Source organism: Humulus lupulus, chromosome 3 (assembly GCF_963169125.1).
Source record: "Humulus lupulus chromosome 3, drHumLupu1.1, whole genome shotgun sequence".
Classification (NCBI taxonomy): Eukaryota; Viridiplantae; Streptophyta; class Magnoliopsida; order Rosales; family Cannabaceae; genus Humulus; species Humulus lupulus.
Window position 1 is genome coordinate 96,282,204 of NC_084795.1, and position 19,156 is coordinate 96,301,359.

At 33.4% G+C, this 19,156-nt stretch overlaps 1 protein-coding gene across 1 annotated transcript; it reads left to right on the forward strand.

Moving 5' to 3' along the window:
• The first annotated feature begins 1,484 nt into the window (after positions 1-1,484).
• LOC133824739 (uncharacterized) lies at positions 1,485-3,332 on the forward strand. Its single transcript, XM_062257711.1, has 3 exons — positions 1,485-1,941; positions 2,113-2,255; positions 2,343-3,332. The coding sequence occupies exons 1-3, from the start codon at positions 1,485-1,487 to the stop codon at positions 3,330-3,332; spliced, it is 1,590 nt and encodes a 529-aa protein (XP_062113695.1).
• Positions 3,333-19,156: the final 15,824 nt, after the last annotated feature.

The window sequence follows — 19,156 nt, forward strand, 5'->3', positions numbered from 1 at the left end:
CCCGACTCACTTATCCAATTTATGTGTTCTTAATGGCGTTGGAAAACTTATTCAATGACCTACGAAATCTTGTTTCACAAGAAAAGTCAAATTCGGACGTTTAGTTGGTGATATTTGAGCAACAAAATTACGCATGCTAGAGTTACGAGATTTAAAATTCAAATGAAGATATTTTGGAACATTATGAAGTAACAAATAGAAACATCTAATCAATAAATTAAGATTTTCTCTCTCGGTGATCTCGCTGGCGCCATGGCAAAGGGAGAAAAAAATGGGGGGGGAATCTAAATCGAAGAACAAGAACAAGAAAGATGGACCTTCATCTACTGATAGGGTCATCAAAACTCAATCGATGGATGCCATTTTAGGGGTTCAAGAGTTGGAAGTGCTGGAGGATAAGCAAGAGTAAACTGCGAGGCAGGTTGTTGATGCATCAATACCAGAGCAACGTCAGGAAGTTTGCACGAATGTTGAGGATTGGTTATCTGCTTCCAAACAAGCAATGCAGGATGTGGATGTGGATGTGGGTAAGAATGTTACTTCTCTGATTTTACGATCTAACTCTTTTGATTTGAATAGAGCCAGTTATAGTGGGAAGAATGTGGCTGGCAATGGTTCTTCTCTGAACTAGGAGAAGACACCAGGGATTAAAATAGAACTGGAGGATATCGTTGAGGAGGTGAATTATTGGCAACCTTCGATTATGTGCTACGTGCTTGGAGCTAACCCCCCAATTCGAGTTCTAGATGGATTTGTGAGACGTTTATGGAAATAACAGGTGGACAAGGTAGGAATCCTCTCTTTAGGTATTTTCATTATTCGATTTCTTTCCCTAGAATTTCGTGACCGTGTTTTGGATGGTGGTTACTTGTTCTTTGGCAAGAAGCGTCTGATTATGAAGCCATGGAATCCCGTAGATGATTTCTCTAAAGAAGACATTTCTTCAGTTCCGACTTGGATTCAATTGGGAGGTCTAGACATCAAGTATTTGGGAGACCGATCACTTTTCAAGATTGTGGAACAGATTGGGAAGCCGATCCAAGTCGATAACATTACCAAACACCGAGACCGATTATCTTATCCCAGAATTCTTATTGAGGTTAGCATGGCTCAGGATTTTCCTTCTCAAATATGCTTTATGAATGAATTTGATCAGGAAGTGGAACTTCAGGTGGAGTATGAATGGAAACCCATTTCTTGTAAGATCTGTTCTGGTTTAGGACATGAGTCTCATTTATGTAGGAAGAGTACACCAGATAAACAAGCATGGATTCCTAAAAAGAGTGAATCAATGTCAATTTCAGGTCAGGCATATATAGATGCAGAAGGTTTTCAGACAGTGACAAAGGGGATTAAGATATAGGAACCAGTGTCAAACACAACTAGTGTGACAAATCAGTTTCATATGCTGGCAGATGATTCTATTATATACTTGATTCAAAGGACCAACACAGGAAGAAAGGGGGGAGTTCCCTCTATACTCAATGGATAGGATACTTTGTTGGAATGTACGAGGGATTAACAGCCAACATAAGCATCGAGAGATTAAGCATTTAATCCTTTCAAAGAATGTTGGTTTGGTTAGTCTTCTCGAGACAAAAGTGAAAAATAAAAATATGGGCTCCCTTTATACTAGTTTGTTTTCTGGATGGTGTTTTACTAATAACAATCCTTGGATTGATAAGGGCAGAATAATAGTAGCTTGGAATCTGAAAGTGTACTCTCTTGATATTAGGTTATGCACCACTCAATTGATACATTGTTTGGCGCAAGTACCAAATCGGGCAGGAAGTTTTTTTATCACCTTTGTGTATGGTTTTAATGATGAATTATCTAGGGAACAGTTGTGGAAAGATATGCAGGAGTTGGCTTTATCCATTGCTGATCCTTGGATGGTGATAGGGGACTTTAATGAGATTATTTCTCATCATGAAAGAATAGGTAAAATGGTTACTACCAAACTCTCTATCAGCTTTCAAGATTGCCTATCATTCTGTCATTTAGAGGATTTAAAGTTCTCAGGGTGTTTATATACTTGGAACAATAAACAGAAGGCAGAGGAGAAGATTTATTCAAAGATTGATCATGCTCTGGTTAATTCATAATGGACAGATTATTTTCCAAACTCAGAAGCTATTTTTCTTCCGGAAGGACTCTTTGATCATAGTCCAGTCCTTGTTCACTTCTATTTGGAGTTTGCAATGGAGAAGAAGCCATTTAGATACTTTCAGATGTGGAAAGAAGCTCCCTCTTATGTAGTCAAGATTCACACTAGTTGGAATATTCCAGTTGTTGGTACTGAAATGTTTCAAGTGGTTTCTAAATTGAAAAGGTTGAAATAGGTATTATTGGGTATTAAGAGAGAAGGTTTTTCTGACATACAACAGACAGAATTTAAGGAAAAAATGTTGCTGAGGGAGATTCAGGAAAAATTGCATCAGGATCTGCTTAATGACTGTATTATTAATCAAGAACAAGTGGCTAGAGAAAATTTCCTCCAATTCCATAAAGCTTACATGATGTTTTTGGAAAAAAAAGCTAAAGCAATTTGGATGGATAATGGAGATGAGAATACTCATATTTTCCATGCATCTCTGAAGGCTAGGCGGATACAGAACAGGATTCTCTCCATCAAGAATGAGGATGACATTTGGGTAGATACACCAACTGGTATCAAAGAGGCTTTTTTAGGCTATTATCAACGATTGTTGGGGAAATTTATGATACAAAGGAAGCAAGTTTCTCGGTCAATAATGAGTTTAGGCCCAGTTCTTTCTGAAGCTCATATTCAGATCCTTACAACAGACTTCTCAATCCAGGAGGTTAAAAATGCTATGTTTTCAATTTCAGGGATGAAAGTTCCTGGCCCAGATGGATATACTAGCTACTTCTATCAAGATAACTGGAATTTGGTGGGTTTGGAGGTTAGTGCAGCTTTTCTATCCTTCCTCAAATCGGGTAAATTGATCAAAGAGATTAATGCCACAACTATTACTCTCATTCCTAAGACAATCTTCCCAGATAATGCTTGTGATTTCAGACCCATTGCATGTTGTAATGTCATTTATAAAACAGCGCCTAAGATGATTTTTTCAAGACTTCGCCAAGTTCTTCCTGACTTAATAGCAGAAAATCAAGGGGGATTTGTTCAAGGAAGATACATAGCATACAACATCATGATATGTCAAGATTTAGTTCGACATTATGGGAGGAAAAGTTGCAAACCATGTTGTATGATCAAGTTGGATTTGAGGAAAGCTTATGACACCATTGAGTGGGATTTTATTGAAGAGATGCTCACTACCTTTCATTTCCCTCTGAAATTTATTTAGCTTATTATGACTTGTGTTTGAACACCAAGGTATTCATTGATGATCAATGGCTCAATGCATGGTTTCTTTGCGTCTAAGAGAGGATTGCGACAAGGGGATCCAATGTCTCCATTGCTATTTGTACTTGGCATGGAATATCTGTCCATAATTATGCTTAAAGTTGGCTCATCTTCAGGTTACAAATTCCATGACAGGTGTTCTGGTTTAAAGCTGAATCACTTATGCTTTGCGGATGATCTATCATTATTCTGTCATGGAGATTTTGTTTCTATTATTTGGATGCTTAGGGGGCTCAAATTATTTTCAAAGACTTCGGGACTTATTCCAAATGAGACTAAATCTGCAATTTATTGTAGTGGCATGTCTGAGATTGAGATTGATAAGGTGCTGGATGTTTCGGGTTTTACTCGTAGTACCCTTCCATTTCGCTACCTTGGTATCCCAATATGTTCAAAGCATATTTCTTCTGCTGAATGTGGGGTGATTCTCGAGAAAATGGTATCCAGGATTAAGCAGTGGAGCTCTAGGAACATATCATATATGGGTAGAGTCACATTGATTAATTTTGTACTGTTATCAATACATTCTTACTGGGCTTAAATAATGATTCTGCCAAAAAAGTTATTGAGGGATACAGAGGCCACTTGTAGAGCCTTTCTTTGGAAGGGATTGGCAGAGTCTCAAGGTCCAGGTTTAGTTGCTTGGAACTCTGTATGCCGTCCAAAAGTTGCTGGAGGTTTAGGCTTCAGGAAGATTTCATAATGGAATTTCACATCACTGGGTAAATATGTATGGGCCATAGCTTCCAAAAAGGATAACTTGTGGGTTAAATGGATCCATAGAATTTATTTGAAAAAGGAGGACTGGTGGGAGTATACAGTGCAACAGAATTGCAGCTGGTATTGGAAGAAAATTGTTGATATTAAAGATCTCTTTAAAGTCAAGCTGGATAAGGCAGCTTTTATAGCAATGAAATATAGTATTCAATCCAGACATGATATACTATATGATCAACATATTAATGTATAGTGGAGGAAGTTTGTTTGGGAGAGACTTAGTATTCCGAATTATAGATTCATTCTATGGTTAGTAATGCTTCAGAAGTTAAGTACCAGAACATATATCAGCAGATTTCTACCAGGTTTGGACACAGTGTGTCTGCTGTGTGGCGATCACAATGAAGACCTTCCTCACTTTTTTTTTTCAGTGTACTTATAGCAAGGCTTGTCTTTTGAGGATGAAGAAATGGCTTGGCTGCCGAGCACAAACAGAACATTACCAACAGCTATTGCAGTGGATATCCAAAGCGAAGCATCTGAGTAAAGTCAGAAAAAGAATCTTTATAGCTTCTGTTACTGCACTGGTGTATCATATCTGGAGAGCACGTAATGACGTTTTGTGGACACATAAACTTTGGCATGTAAATCATATTGTAGAGGTTATTCAAAGAGAGCTCAAATTGAGATTGGCTATGGCAATGCCAAGTAAAACAAGAAGTAGTAATAGAGAGTGGTTTCTTGTAGAGTCCAAGAACTTTACTTAGCTAATTGTTTAGTAGTATTATAGTATGTTTAGTGTTATCTTTGTTACCATGGATTTTTGGTTCAGACCGGGAATTATTTGGACACTCGTAGTAGTACTTATAGATTTTCTAAGTTTAACCTATAGTTTAAGAATATTAAGTATAACCTAAGGTTTGATTAATGTGACTGATATTAAGGATTATATTATTATATTATAAGGTTTAGACATCAACCAATAGGATTTTAAGCACATGTTTTGAATGGTAATTAAGGATTAAGTATTTTTGAGGATTAAATTAAATAAGGGTAAAAGTTTGAATGTTATAAGGTCAGTCAGCAGCTTTGAGCACGTTGAGGGCTTAGTCAAGGCTGTTTACTCCATTCAAACTCAGCTAAAAATGTGTAAATTCGTGTTTAAATATTCAGCGTATGCCGATATATCGCAGCTATAGGGGGCGATATATCGCAGCACGTAGATACGGAAAACACGAATCGATGCACGGTCGCCTCGGGAACAAAGGTCCAGGCGATATATCGCCTATAGGGGGCGATATATCGCCTCCACCAGCATGTTTTCAAATACTTTTGAATTCTTTTCCTTTCAGCCATTCAAACTCCTCCATAAGTCCAGCATCTTCTGAACGAGTCTTCAGCCTCTGCTGAACGATTATTCAAATGATTTTCACCTAAAAAGCCATTATTTTTATTCAAGTAAAATCAAGATACTTTCATTCCCAAACTCTATAAATAGGACCTAGTACCCAGCCATTATTCACCATTTGCTCTAAGTTCAGAAGCTGCTAGTGTTAAGTGAGTGTGAGAGTGTAAACACTTGGTTTGGGAAAAACTATAAGCTTAAACATCATAAGCTTATCAAACACTTTGGGAAGTGAGTTCTATAGTATTTCGGTGGAGGTTAGATTGATCTTGCAATCTTTGAGGTAAACCCAAAACTCTAGTTCCTTTCTGTATTTTATGTTATTTCCTTTCTCAAAACCTTCTACTCAGTCCCCTAACCTTATTCTTATTTTGGTTAGGGAATCCAAGCTCTTAAGCATATAAGTCGGTAAGTATGTTTTTTTTATGGTTTAGTCTTTCCATCTCTTTCATTTCATCTCCTTTCTTAGACTCACTCTTTCTTATGGTTTTAGGAGTGTTCCAAAAGTCCCAACTCAGTCCATAATCCCGGTAACTTTGGTAAGGAAAATAGGCTAGAATTAATATGTTATGTGCTTATGTTGTCTATATGTTTTATGTTATTAATGTGTTATGATATGTATATGTGTATGTTGTAGGCTTGGGCATATGACCCATATGGCTAACAAGACCCCAAATGGGTTATGGGCATATGACCTACTTAGCTAGTAGGACCCCACTAATCCCATGGGCATATGCTTGTTTAGTCTATGGGACCCCAAGTAATAATGGCCATTATAATAAGTGTATGTTATATGTATTATGTTAAGTCTTTATGTTTTCTTATGAAATTATGTATATGGTTTTGTGTTAGATTTTTCTTGCTGGGCATTAGGCTCACTCCTTTCTGTTTATGTGCAGGAAAGTAAGCTTAGAGGCGGAAAGATTCGTGACGCTTGGAGGATGTGTATCGATGATGAATGGAGTCAGGGGGCCGAGCGTTATTCGATTCGAGGATATAGTCTCCTTTTATGTTTTTATGGTTTTTATGTGTATTTTTCGCATTATGATGTAATGTCTTTTATTTTAAACCATGTTTTGTTTTAAAGACAATGGGATCCAAAAATCCTTCTTAGTATTCTGTTTATTTGTAAATAACTCTTATTTTTCAAGTTACTCAATAAATTATGGTATTTTCGTAAAAATGTAAGTTTTATGTATAGTTTCGATAATGGTCCAATTAGTCTAGATTAGTGGGTCATTACATTTCTAAAATTGTAAAGATAGATACATGAATATGTAAAGTCAGGATAGGGGTATTAGAAGGCCTATAAAGTGTACATGATATGGTATTTTAGCAATACAATGATTCTTATTCACCAAAAAAAAAAAATAGAAACATCTAGAAAGTTCTTTTCACAACCTTATCACTATAAAAAGAATGTTTTAGATTATTTTAGACCTCCCTCTCTTTCTTCTTGACCTCTCTCTATTTCCCCTCTTTCTTCTCTTACTTCTTTTTCTATTCTTTTCCATGAACTAATTTTCTTATCTAGGGTTTAATGTAGTCACTTGGATTTCTGTTTAATGTTATTATGATGTTCTATTGATTCTTCTTCTTTATTCTAATATATATAATGTTTGCTTAATGCTAGTAAATACCTGATCAATATTTGCTTGATTTATGATTTTTATTCAAAATTTGAACGATGAGAATTGAATATGCTATCGTTATATAGACATAGGTTATATATTGGACGAAAGTACTTGTATGGCTTGTGTAGTAATTAGGTTTTTATGCTTAATGTCTGCTATATGTTTAAGTTATCATAGAGATGTAGATAATCTGCATATAGGATGAGATCTTATATCTTGAAAAATAATAGGAATCGATTTATGTTATTAGAATAAGAAGAAATAAATTTAGAACTAATTAATAAAATTAGTAGAATGAAAAGTTTATGAAGATAACACCCTAGGTCTTTTTATTATTGATTTTCATATTTTGATTAGTTATTTTGTTCACAGTTATTTAAAATTTTATAATTAGATTTATTCATCTAAATTTTATTTGCCAAATAAAATTAAAGAATAATTATTGGTAATTGGTTAATAGTCTTTGTGGGAATGATTATCTATATTTCTTAAATCGATTATGTGCACTTGCGTATCATATTTTAGCGATCAAGTTTTTGGCGATGTTGCTGAAGACTAAATTTTCTATATCAAAATTAATTTTTTTTATGTTATAATTTGGTTTTTATATTTTATATTATTAATATCAACATAATTGATTTTTATTCTAACTTGGTTTTTTTATTTATTTATTATTTAATTTATGTTTCTTTTTTGTGTTTGACTTGCGAGGTAAATAAAAAAAAATGCTCCATCAAGATTACATCGTAGGTTTTTCCCAAAAACACAATGAGCCATTTTACTCCACTTGGGGAAGATTTAATGAATTGGTGGAGAGATGTTATCACAATTTCTCAAGGGGGTGTCTTACACTTTTCTTTGACAATGGATTAGATGATGCAACAAGAAGTTGGGTAAATTATGGAGCAGAGGTAACTGGTGAACCTTTATTAAGAAGATGTCATGATGATATAATGGAGTTATTGAATGATATGGCAAATTTTGATTACCATTGGCATTGGGATCCTTCACTGCTAGGTTGGAGTCACAAATATCTTCCATTATTCCAAGATCCTAATATTATACGCCAACCATTAGAGCATGAAGAGCATAAACCAGAAATTGAAGAAGTAATGGCTCAATTGGATTGGATGATTTTTGCACACCCCTACGCAAAATACACTACAAGAAAAAGATTCTACAGTGACGACATTTATTGTGATGACTCCAAAGTCGTCGATGTATGTAGGCAAAATCCACGAAAAATTATTTTTTCTTAAATTATTAAAAAACAAGCTAGAGCAACGACATGTCGTCGCTGTAGGGTCATCAAAAACACATGAACAGACCCTCCAAATTCCTGATACCCTACAGCGACGAAGTATCGTCGCTGTAGGGTACTAGGGATTTGGAGGGAACATGAGGCGGGAAGTGCAACGACATGTCGTTGCTGTAGAGTCATCGTGGAAAAAAAAGAGGGAAATATGTTATTCTAGAGCGACGATATGTCGTCGCAGTAGGATAGGGAGGGAACTTAACCACCAAGGGTCGGTTTCCTATTTTTTACTCCCTATAGCGACGACATGTCGTTGCTATAGAGTCCAATTTTATCCACTGGTCAATTATTTTGTACTCTATAGCGACGACATGTCGTCACAATAGGACCCAAAATAAAACGTGGGATCGTGAACTGCCAAAAAATTTAAGTCAAATTTCACTGCCTATAACGATGACATGTCGATGCTGTAGAGTAAATGCGTAGCACACGCGGGGATTCGTGTACTATTCACTATCCTATAGTGACGACATGTGTCTCGCCGTTTTAGTGAAACAGTGCATTTAGGTTTAGCAACGACTGGTCATTACCTATAGCGACGACGTGTCGTCGCTATAGAGTCCATCGTCATTAACCCTAGCCCGAGCCCCTTTCTTTCCCCCATTTTCTCATAAACTGAAAAACCAGAGGCCATTTTCCTGCACTTCGGGCCCCAGCGCCCTTTAGGCGATTTTTAGGCCAATTTTTGGCCTCATATCTTCAGGTATGTGTATTTCTCACTCTTTATTTTGTATTTTGTTCATTAAAATGTAGTTTTTGTTAATATTTGTTTGATTTTTGTATATGGTAAAAATGGTTTATGATAGTTTTTTTTTTAGTATTTTTAGATTGTGCAAGGATTGTGAGTGTGGTGCCTTACGTTGGTAGGATCATCCTCTTCCTATTGGGTATTAATTTTATGTTTTGGTATTTGATCATTTGTTTGGTAATTATCTAATTGATTAATATGGTTAGTATTAATTTTTTTATTTTTAATTTCAGATTTGCATTTAGAGAGAGTTGGATAATTAATAGATGTATATATGTATTTTTATTTATCTTTAATGTATCTTTTTTGGATATATATGTATATGTTTATTTTTATATATATGTATGTGTATATAAATTAATGTGGATGTGTTATGTGTATATGTTGTTTATAAGGAAATGTTGATGGTTTTTTTTTTTCATAGATTAATGTATATGCTAATTTAGTTTAATTTTGATAAAAAAAGTTAATTTGACATAAAGAAGTTTCATAATTGTTTAATATTTTAGTATAATAAAATTAAATATTAGGTTATAAAAAAAATATTAATTTAGGTAATATTTCATTGTATTGGGTATTATATGCTATAGGTTAGATAAATTCATATTAAATGTTTCTATTAGGTTTTTTTTTATAATTATATATATGTTATGTTAGATAAATAATATGTTGATTTGGGAATATATTTATAATTTGTTTTTGTTGTTTATTTGTCAATTTAAATGATTGCACTAAAATTTATGTATGCTCTCGGACTGGTTAATATGTTTTTATGCAGATTTTTAATTTTAGGATAGGTAGCTTACAGCCGTTATGCTGCCGAAATTTTTGTAGATTTAGAAAAACTAAACATTACAACATAGTTTTAAAGTTAGTGTGATTAAATTTTTTAATTAATAAATTTTAAATCAATTAATAAAAATTAATTAAAAATTTATAAAGTGTAAATTAAAATAATAATTTTACAATTATAAAACATTATCAATATTTTTTTTATAAAATAAGTAGAAATTAAAATAATAAACTTTAATGGTAAATTAATAAATTTGTAATTAAATATTTATTTATTTAATTATTTTTATAATATATTCATAGAATTTGATAATGTATGTAGATAAAATAGGTTATTAAGTTAACTTTATTCTTAAAATTAAGTTAAGATTAAAATAATAATTTTAAAATAATAAATTTTTATTTTAAAAAGTGAAAATTATATCAAGAATTTGATAATTATTAAATAACATAATAATAATAATAATAATGAAATATTTAATTATATAATGAAACTTTATAATACATTCATAACTAACAATAATATATATTCTTAAAATTTGATAATATAAATACATAAAATTTAATAATATTTTCATAAGATTTCATAAAATTATTAGCAAATAAAGGTAGTTTTTTATGATTATCACATTCTGATAATTTATTTTCCACTTGAATCAATTATGACAATTGACAAGAGTTGGATAACTAATAGACGACGTAACTCTTATGAGTTTTGGAATGGTCTTCAAGCATTTATACAAATGGCCAAGAATTATGTGAATGCTTCTGGAGAAGTCAGATGCCCATGCGTTCAGTGTGTCAATATGTTGAATCAGAAACTAGATGTGGTGGAGGCTCACATACACAGATATGGGTTTTTGCAGCGATACGTGAAGTGGACCTACCACGGTGAAGTTGATATGCCTCCAGTAGTGGACAACGGGGCTCCAATGACTGATGAGATGATTTACATCATCAATGATATTATTGGTCAACAAGACATTAACAAAGAAGACATAAATGAATGAATTTCAGATGGTGGTGACAATAGTGCGGAGAATCAATTTGATGACCTGTTTCAAGAGGTCAAAGCTTAGTTATACCCTGGTTGTACATGGTTGTCTTCCTTGAACTTCTTGGCAAAGTTGATGCACATGAAGGTTATGAATAAATGGACAGATGGTTCCTTTGATGAACTTTTGAAGTTTACGAAATTTTCATTCCCGAAGGAGAATAAGATTCCGACTTCATTCTATGAGTCTAAGAAAAAAATTAGGAAGTTAGGGTTAGGTTATCAATCAATTCATGCTTGCAAGTACGACTGTTGTTTGTTCTAGAAGGAGAATTCCCCAAAACAGAGTTTTCCTGTATGTGGTGAGAGCCGATGGGTTGACAAAGACACAAAAGGGAAAAAAGTCACCCACAAAGTGTTGTGATACTTCCCTTTGACTCCTAGGCTGAAGCGTCTTTATGGTTCAAGGCATACAACAAATGATATGACCTAGCATAGTACGAGATGGTTGAAAGAAGATGGTGTGATGCACCATCCTGTTGATGGGGGTGCTTGGAAACAATTTGATTCCAGATATCCTAATTTTTCCAAAGAACGCAGAATCGTTCGATTGGGTTTGGTTGCTAATGGTTTTAATCCATTTGGTAACATGAGTCTATCTTACATCATGTGGCCGGTAATATTATGCACGTACAATATGCCTCCTTGGTTGTGCATGAAAGAGTCATCATTCATGTTGACCTTATTGATTCTCGGTACGAAATCACCTAGGAAGGGCATGGATGTCTTTTTTAGGCCAGTGGTAAATGAATTGAAGGAGTTGTGGGATGAGGGAGTTCAAACCAGAGACGCTGCAATGAACAGTGTATTCAGAATGCATGCAGCACTAATATGGACTATCAATGATTTTCCAGCCCATAGTAGTTTGTTTGGTTGGAGTGGCCAAGGATATATGGCATGTCCTTCATATAACGAAGACACTCCTTCATGTCGGGTAATTGGGAAGATGACTTATGTTGGTCATAGAAGATTCTTATCTTCTACGCATAAGTGGAGGAAGACTCGCTTGTTTGATGGGAATTATGAAAAAGGACGTCCTCCAAGAAAATTCAGTAGTCAAGACATACTCGAACAATTAGCACATGTTCCAGATCGTTTGCTAGGTAAACATGTCAGTTTCAGGGGTGTTAAAAGAAAGCGAGATCCAAAAGAGCTTAATTGGAGTAAAAATAGTATTTTCTTTGAACTTGATTACTAGTCCAAACTTGAACTGAAGCATAATTTAGATGTGATGCATGTAGAGAAAAATGTTTGCGACAGTATACTTGATACTTTTCTTATGAATGAGAAATATAAAGACACCACCAACGCACGAGTAGACTTGAAGAATTGGGGTATCCGAAAAGAGTTGCACCTCAAGGAAGACAGTACGAAGTTGATCAAACCACATCCTATGTACTCTTTCACATCGGATTGTAGACAGCTTTTTTGTCAGTTGGTAAAAGGAGTTAGACTTCCTGATTGCTTCGGTTCAAATTTCTCTCAGAAAGTAACTGACAATGATGGCAACATTGCTGGGTTGAAATCCCATGATTGTCACATTCTTATGAAACGTCTGTTGCCAAAAGGAGTTCGAGGCTACTTGGATAAGTCTATTTCGAAGACAATCATTGAGCTTTGCAATTTCTTTAAGCAAATTTATGCTCATACATTGGTTGTTAAGGACATGGAGAATGCAGAATATCAAGTGATACAAATTTTGTGCAAGTTTGAGTTAATTTTTCCTCCAGCTTTTTTTGACATAATGATTCATTTAATTTATCATTTACCGCAAGAAGCTATCCTCGGAGGACTAGTTTACATGAGGTGGATGTATCCGTTTGAGCGATATATGAAGAAGTTGAAAAACTATGTTAGGAATAAGGCGCGTCCTGAAGGTTCTATAACTTCAGGGTGTACAGACTAAATTTAATCTTCCGGAAAGAAATGCGGATATTGTTATTCCTAAAAGACAGTTACTAGTTTTTGAATCACAATGTCGTCCAAGTAGCAAAAATAAAATCATATCCCTTGACTATCTTCATCGGAAAGAAGCAGAGTGGTTTGTACTCAACAATTGCCTTAAAATCCAACCATATATGGAGTAAGTAGCTCAACACATATATGAATTCATTAAATTTAATTCATGTCAAACTGTTATCTTACCTTAATTGTGCTATACAGTGAATGCCTTCGAAAAAATTCAAACATAAATCTTCAAAAAGATTTCTCTATCTGGTTTAAATTGAAGGTAAATTATCGAAATTGTAGAATTCTTACAAAATTCGTATCGATTAATACTCATCACATTGTGTTTTCTTTTTTAGTGTCATACTCTATACATGGGTCGTTTGCGGCAAGTACAGTCAACTGAGTGTACTGATGAATTATTTGCTTTAGCAAACGGGTCCAATCAGAATGCATACTCCTACACGGCTTGCATTATTAATAGTATGAAGTTTTTGGTCCATAGTCGTGATGAAAGACGTACCACTCAAAATAGTGAAGTTTCGGTGCCAGGAACCGATGGCTTTACTTTCTATGGCCAACTTAAGGAGATTATAGATTATGCTATTCCCATGGTTACTCGATATTGTTTCAATACAAATGGTTCAACACCAATGCAAGCAAGGGTCGAAATGTGACTAAGAATAACATAACTATATCATGATTAATTTTGAATGGTACAAGAACGATCAGTTTATTCTTGCCACTCAAGCAAAACAAGTTTTCTACTTGGAAGAACCTTCAAGAAACAAAAATTGGAAGAAGTCAATCATCGAAAGATCTGGGATCATCCAAGTATTGATGATGATAACGAGGTTAATGTCGTACACGATAGCACTTCATCAAATTTTGTACTCACTGTGGAATTAGGAGAGTTGGAGATTATGCATTTGGATCGACCTGGTCACACTAGCATAATTTGGGAAATGTCTCGATCTGTTCTGGATGTGGATGATGATTTCATCAATGATGATGATGATGAAGAAATTAGTGAAGATGATTTAGAAAGTACAGATGATGATGTAGGAATCGACATTGATGAGGAATAATATTTTCTTATGCATATTCATATTTGTATGTGTTAATGTGTATGTTTAAATTTCGAGACTTTTCAATCAATATATGACTTTTCTCAACAATGTTTGTTTTTCAATAGTTTCAACTGCATTACCGAAATTATTTAAGTTATGTAATTAACCTCCAACTATAACTGAATTTAAGTTAATAATTATTTAAACTGCAAAGATATGTCTGCTACTGTTGCTCGTTCTCATGGCAGTGATGGAGCAGTTCCTCCTCCTCCTGCAAATCCCACGCGAGTTTCTACTTCCTGTGAGACAGGTAATATACTATAATTAGTCTATCTTTTATCAACAAATGAAAAATTATTATTATTTTATTCAATTTAATTGTATTGTTTAATTAACATATGCAGCAGCTACTACAAAAGAAGAAGTCGGCCTCGATCCAAAAATTTGCAGCAGCTCGTCAACGACAATAAAGGTCTGTTGGCTCTACAATTAGATCTGAATGAGGGAACCTACAAAGTAGTTGGTGATTGTGGGACATCGTTCATGAGACCTATTGGCAACCTTATTGGTCACCATGTCCCTTTATATTATGACTTGTGGCAGAGTGTTCCGAATGAGCACAAGATTGGATTGATGAAAAAGCTTGAGGTAAATTTATTACTTATTCACATGTAATGTTTTTTTTATAATTTAAAAAATCTCACCATCTTTTGTTTAATGATTTTTTCATTCTTCCCCAAGCTCTCCCTGAGTGGCAACTAATAGAGACTAAGATTGAGTGAGAGTTTTAGGATCGCTATAAGGATAGAAAAGGTCGCAAGAAAAGACACTTCGATGAACATGGAGGGTATGATGATATCGAGACAGCAAAAAAGAATCCACTGGAGGACATTGACAACGAGAGTGTGCAGAAGTTGGTTAACATTTTCACCACTCCACAGTTCATGGCACGCTCAAAGGAAAATGCTGCCAACAGAGCAAAACAGAAGTATCCAAGTCTCCATGGATCGACTTTTTATGCTTTTTCTCGATTTAAGAAGGTGAATAAAAATATATAGATAATTTGAAATATTTTAAGTTATCTTAATAATAATTTCAATATTTAACTGAGATTTTGTTAAATTTTTTTTTTTAAAGATGAATCTTCAGACTAAGGAACTGCCTAACATTATCAATACGTTCCATGACATGCACAATCATCCGACACGTGGATGGGTGAACACGAATGCTAAGGATGCATATGTAAGTAACTTTCTAAGTTTTGTATCTATGTATATTATTCAATTATATTATGCATTAATTTGCCTCTAAATTGCAGGATGCCTTACAGCAAGAAGTCCAGACACAATCCCAATCTCAATCTCAATCTGAATCTGAAGCAGGTAGTGCCATTGTCAATGAGACACAAGTCGTCTCAAAGGTACTTGGTCAATGTCGTGGCCACAACTGAGGTATTGGACAGAATTTGAAGGGCACTAGTACCTTTTCCTCAAGCGCCACCGGATCCTCTTCACAATCAGAGGCATCACCGTTTCCGTCCACCATAGTTGGCCCTCCAACGATACCACCTGAGACTTTCCAGTCCATGATTCAACACTTTAGTCAAGTCTTTATGACCCAGAACAATAACTTCCAGCAAATGCAACAATTGCAAACAACAAATTCGAGCATCCAAACTCCACAATTTCAGCCTGTCAACTTGGACATGAACATGATACAGTCCATGATGGCAAGCTTTCAACCGCAGCAGCCACAACCACCACAGCCACAACAACAGCAACCACCACATCCACCACAAGTTGTGGTGGCTGTGGTGGTTGTGTTGTTGTGGCTATGGTGGTTGTGGCTCCACAACAGGGCGACGATAATGACTTTGGAATTGATTTTGATGACATTTAGTTTTATTATATTACTATTTTTAAATTATTAATATTTTATGTTTTATTTATTTATTTTGGAGACAATACTACTTATGTTTTGTTATCTTACATTTTGAAAATATGGATATTGTTAAATTGGTTTTATTATTCAATTAATAAATTGGTTTTATTATTTAATTAAATAAGTTGGTTTTATTTATTTATTTAATTAATATTTAATATTTTATTAAATAAATTTTAATCAATATAATTAATTAAATATATATTTTTTAAATTGTATACCTACAGTGACGACATAGGGTGAACATTGAACACGAAAATCTGAGTTTTCGTGACACTACAGCGATATCATGTCGTCATTGAAGGCATATAAACCCACGCACTCTTCAGCGACGACATAGCATCGCTATAGATGGAGCAGTCGACGGACCTACAGCGACCACATGTCGTCGCTGTAGAAGTTTTTGAAATTCAAATTTTCAAATCTTGCACCACCAACAACGACAACATGTCGTCGCAATATCCCAGTCCAACCGAAAAAAATGATTTCCTACTGCGACCGACATGCCGTCGCTATAGTAAAACACCAACAGCTACACACAAGGACCTACAACGACGCCATTTTGGCGACGACATGTTGTCACTGTATACCTACAGCGACGACGACAAAAGTCGTCGGTGTAGACTCTTTTTCTTGTAGTGAGATCTGCCCCGACCTGCTAAGCTCATGTCCCTCCCCGTTATGGCTTTTGATGCAGGTTGGGTTAGACCTGACCCGAATGTGATGGGGTGAGTCAAACTCGACCCGGTAAGTTTTTTTTTCTTTAATAAAAGAAAAACTATTTTTTTAAAAATATTACAATATAAAAAATGGCAAAAAATAATCTACCATACTAGACAGAAATGAGTTGCCCAAGAAATTCTTATAAATGACATTGCTTACTAAAATAAAAATAAAATTTAATATACTTCAAAGAAAAACTTCAATTTTCTCCTCTCTCCCTCTTAAATATAATTTGTCTTGTTATATATATTTGGATCGTGAATCACCCTAAATAAGGGTAGTAATTGGTTTTTTTAATTTCTTTAATTACAAAAAAAAAACATAACAACTGGGTCGGGTCTGGTCGGGTCTCGACCCGCTCTGTTTTTGCCTCGATTATATCAGATCGGGGGTTGCCCTGTTGAGTCGGGGTTCTGACATGCCCTGATCCATCGAGTTTTTTTGCCATCCTTACTTGGACGAGACTAGTTTTGTAGCTGATTTTTATTATAATTTTGGGTTATAAATTTCTTTAACAATCTCTTTTGTTCTAAAGCTTTTTATCTTATGTACTTTATTAAGCTTATTATCCATCTTCAGGAGTGTCCCTAACTTTATGTCTTTATAGATTAATTGTGCATACGATACAAAACTTAAAAATTAATTACTTGGAAGAAATTTTCTTCTCCTTTCCTCCTCCTGATTGTAAGATACCCTATTTTTTTCAATGAAACTTTCAATTTCAAAAAAAAAAAACAACAAAACACATGAGAACTAATCCACGTTGTGATAATTTTGTTTTTCTTATATTAAAAACAAAACAAAAAAGAAATAATATTAGCTTTTAAAAAATAAAGTAGAAACCAATGAGGGTATGATGAGCCATGCAAGTGTAAATAAACCCAGTCTTATACATATAGCTTTGGAGAGCTCATTCATATTATATCGGTAAGGATTGTTATGATTACAAGACTCCAAAATATAGTATTCAAACTATATTTTAACAATCACTTATTCCCTTTTTACCTAATGAAAAATTAGGGTACTATTGTCGGTAGAACCAGAAATATAGAAACAGATTAGTGAATTCTATTACATATGAAAAAGAAAAGAAAAAACAGTCAAATATAGTTGACTAAGTGAAATTAGAATAATGACTTAATAAGACTCACCCACCATATATCAATGTTGGAAAATCAGTACATAGTTAGGATTTCTTTTAACATTGATGCCTGATTTGCTCTCTCTATCAACATTAATTACATTATTAATTAATATTCAATATACACTGATGTTTTATTTTTATATATTCACCTTCCTATAAAACATGATTTGGCTTTGTGTGTCAAAATTTGATTTCATGAAATGATGACTGAGGTTGCGTTTGAACTAAGCGAATGATACAAAATACACAAAAACAATGGACAATATTTAATATAATATATATATGTGATAAAGTTCCAATCTTGGATAAATTATTGCTCTAAAGATGGTTGCCAGCACAAATAAGATGATATAAATCTTAAAAATTCAATCCTCCCACCTAACGCTGCAGGCCCTTTTCTCTAAAATACATTTAGTGACATGGGTGGATCAACTTGTCTTTTATGATAATTTCATCAAAACATAACTAAATAAAAAAAAATAAGGGAAAATATTTTTCTTTATCAAATTATATAATATATTCGTTATTATTTGTTGGGTGAAGGAAATATTCCTTCTCATAAAGAAACCACTCAATAAAGTAATATGGATTTTGTAATAAAACAATGCTATTAATATTAAAAGCCACAAAATAACTATAATTGACTTTCGATGTTCTTATAACACTCTCATCCTATCATGTTTACGTGTCACAATGTTATTTTAGTAGAGGCATTATCAGTAATTGGATTTAATGTTTTTTTTATTTTTTTAATGTTAATTTTAATAGAATATATTTATATTTAGTAGAATATTTTTATATTTAATTATAGTTTATAAATACTTAAATTTAAATAAAATAAAATATTTTTGAGATATTTTACAATAATAATTATTTAAAATTAAGAAATAATTAAATAAATTAAAATATGATATTTTTGAGATATTTTACAATAAAAATTATTTAAAAATAACAAAATCATATGTTTTATAACTTTAATAAAATTTAATTAAACTTAAACTCACCTATTAGAATAATATCATATTAAACATATAATATAATCTACTGTCAATTAGCAACAAATTATTTTTTAAAAAAAACTAGCAAAAAACTTAAATTTAAAATTCACTTATAATATTTAATATTACATTAAACATATAATATATAATTTATTTTTATCACTCTCAAATTCAAAAACTACAACAAGCAAAATTAAATAAATTATTTAGTTAAAATAAAATATTTATTTAAAATTTATATGATATTAATATAAATTTAATAAAAATAATTAATAAA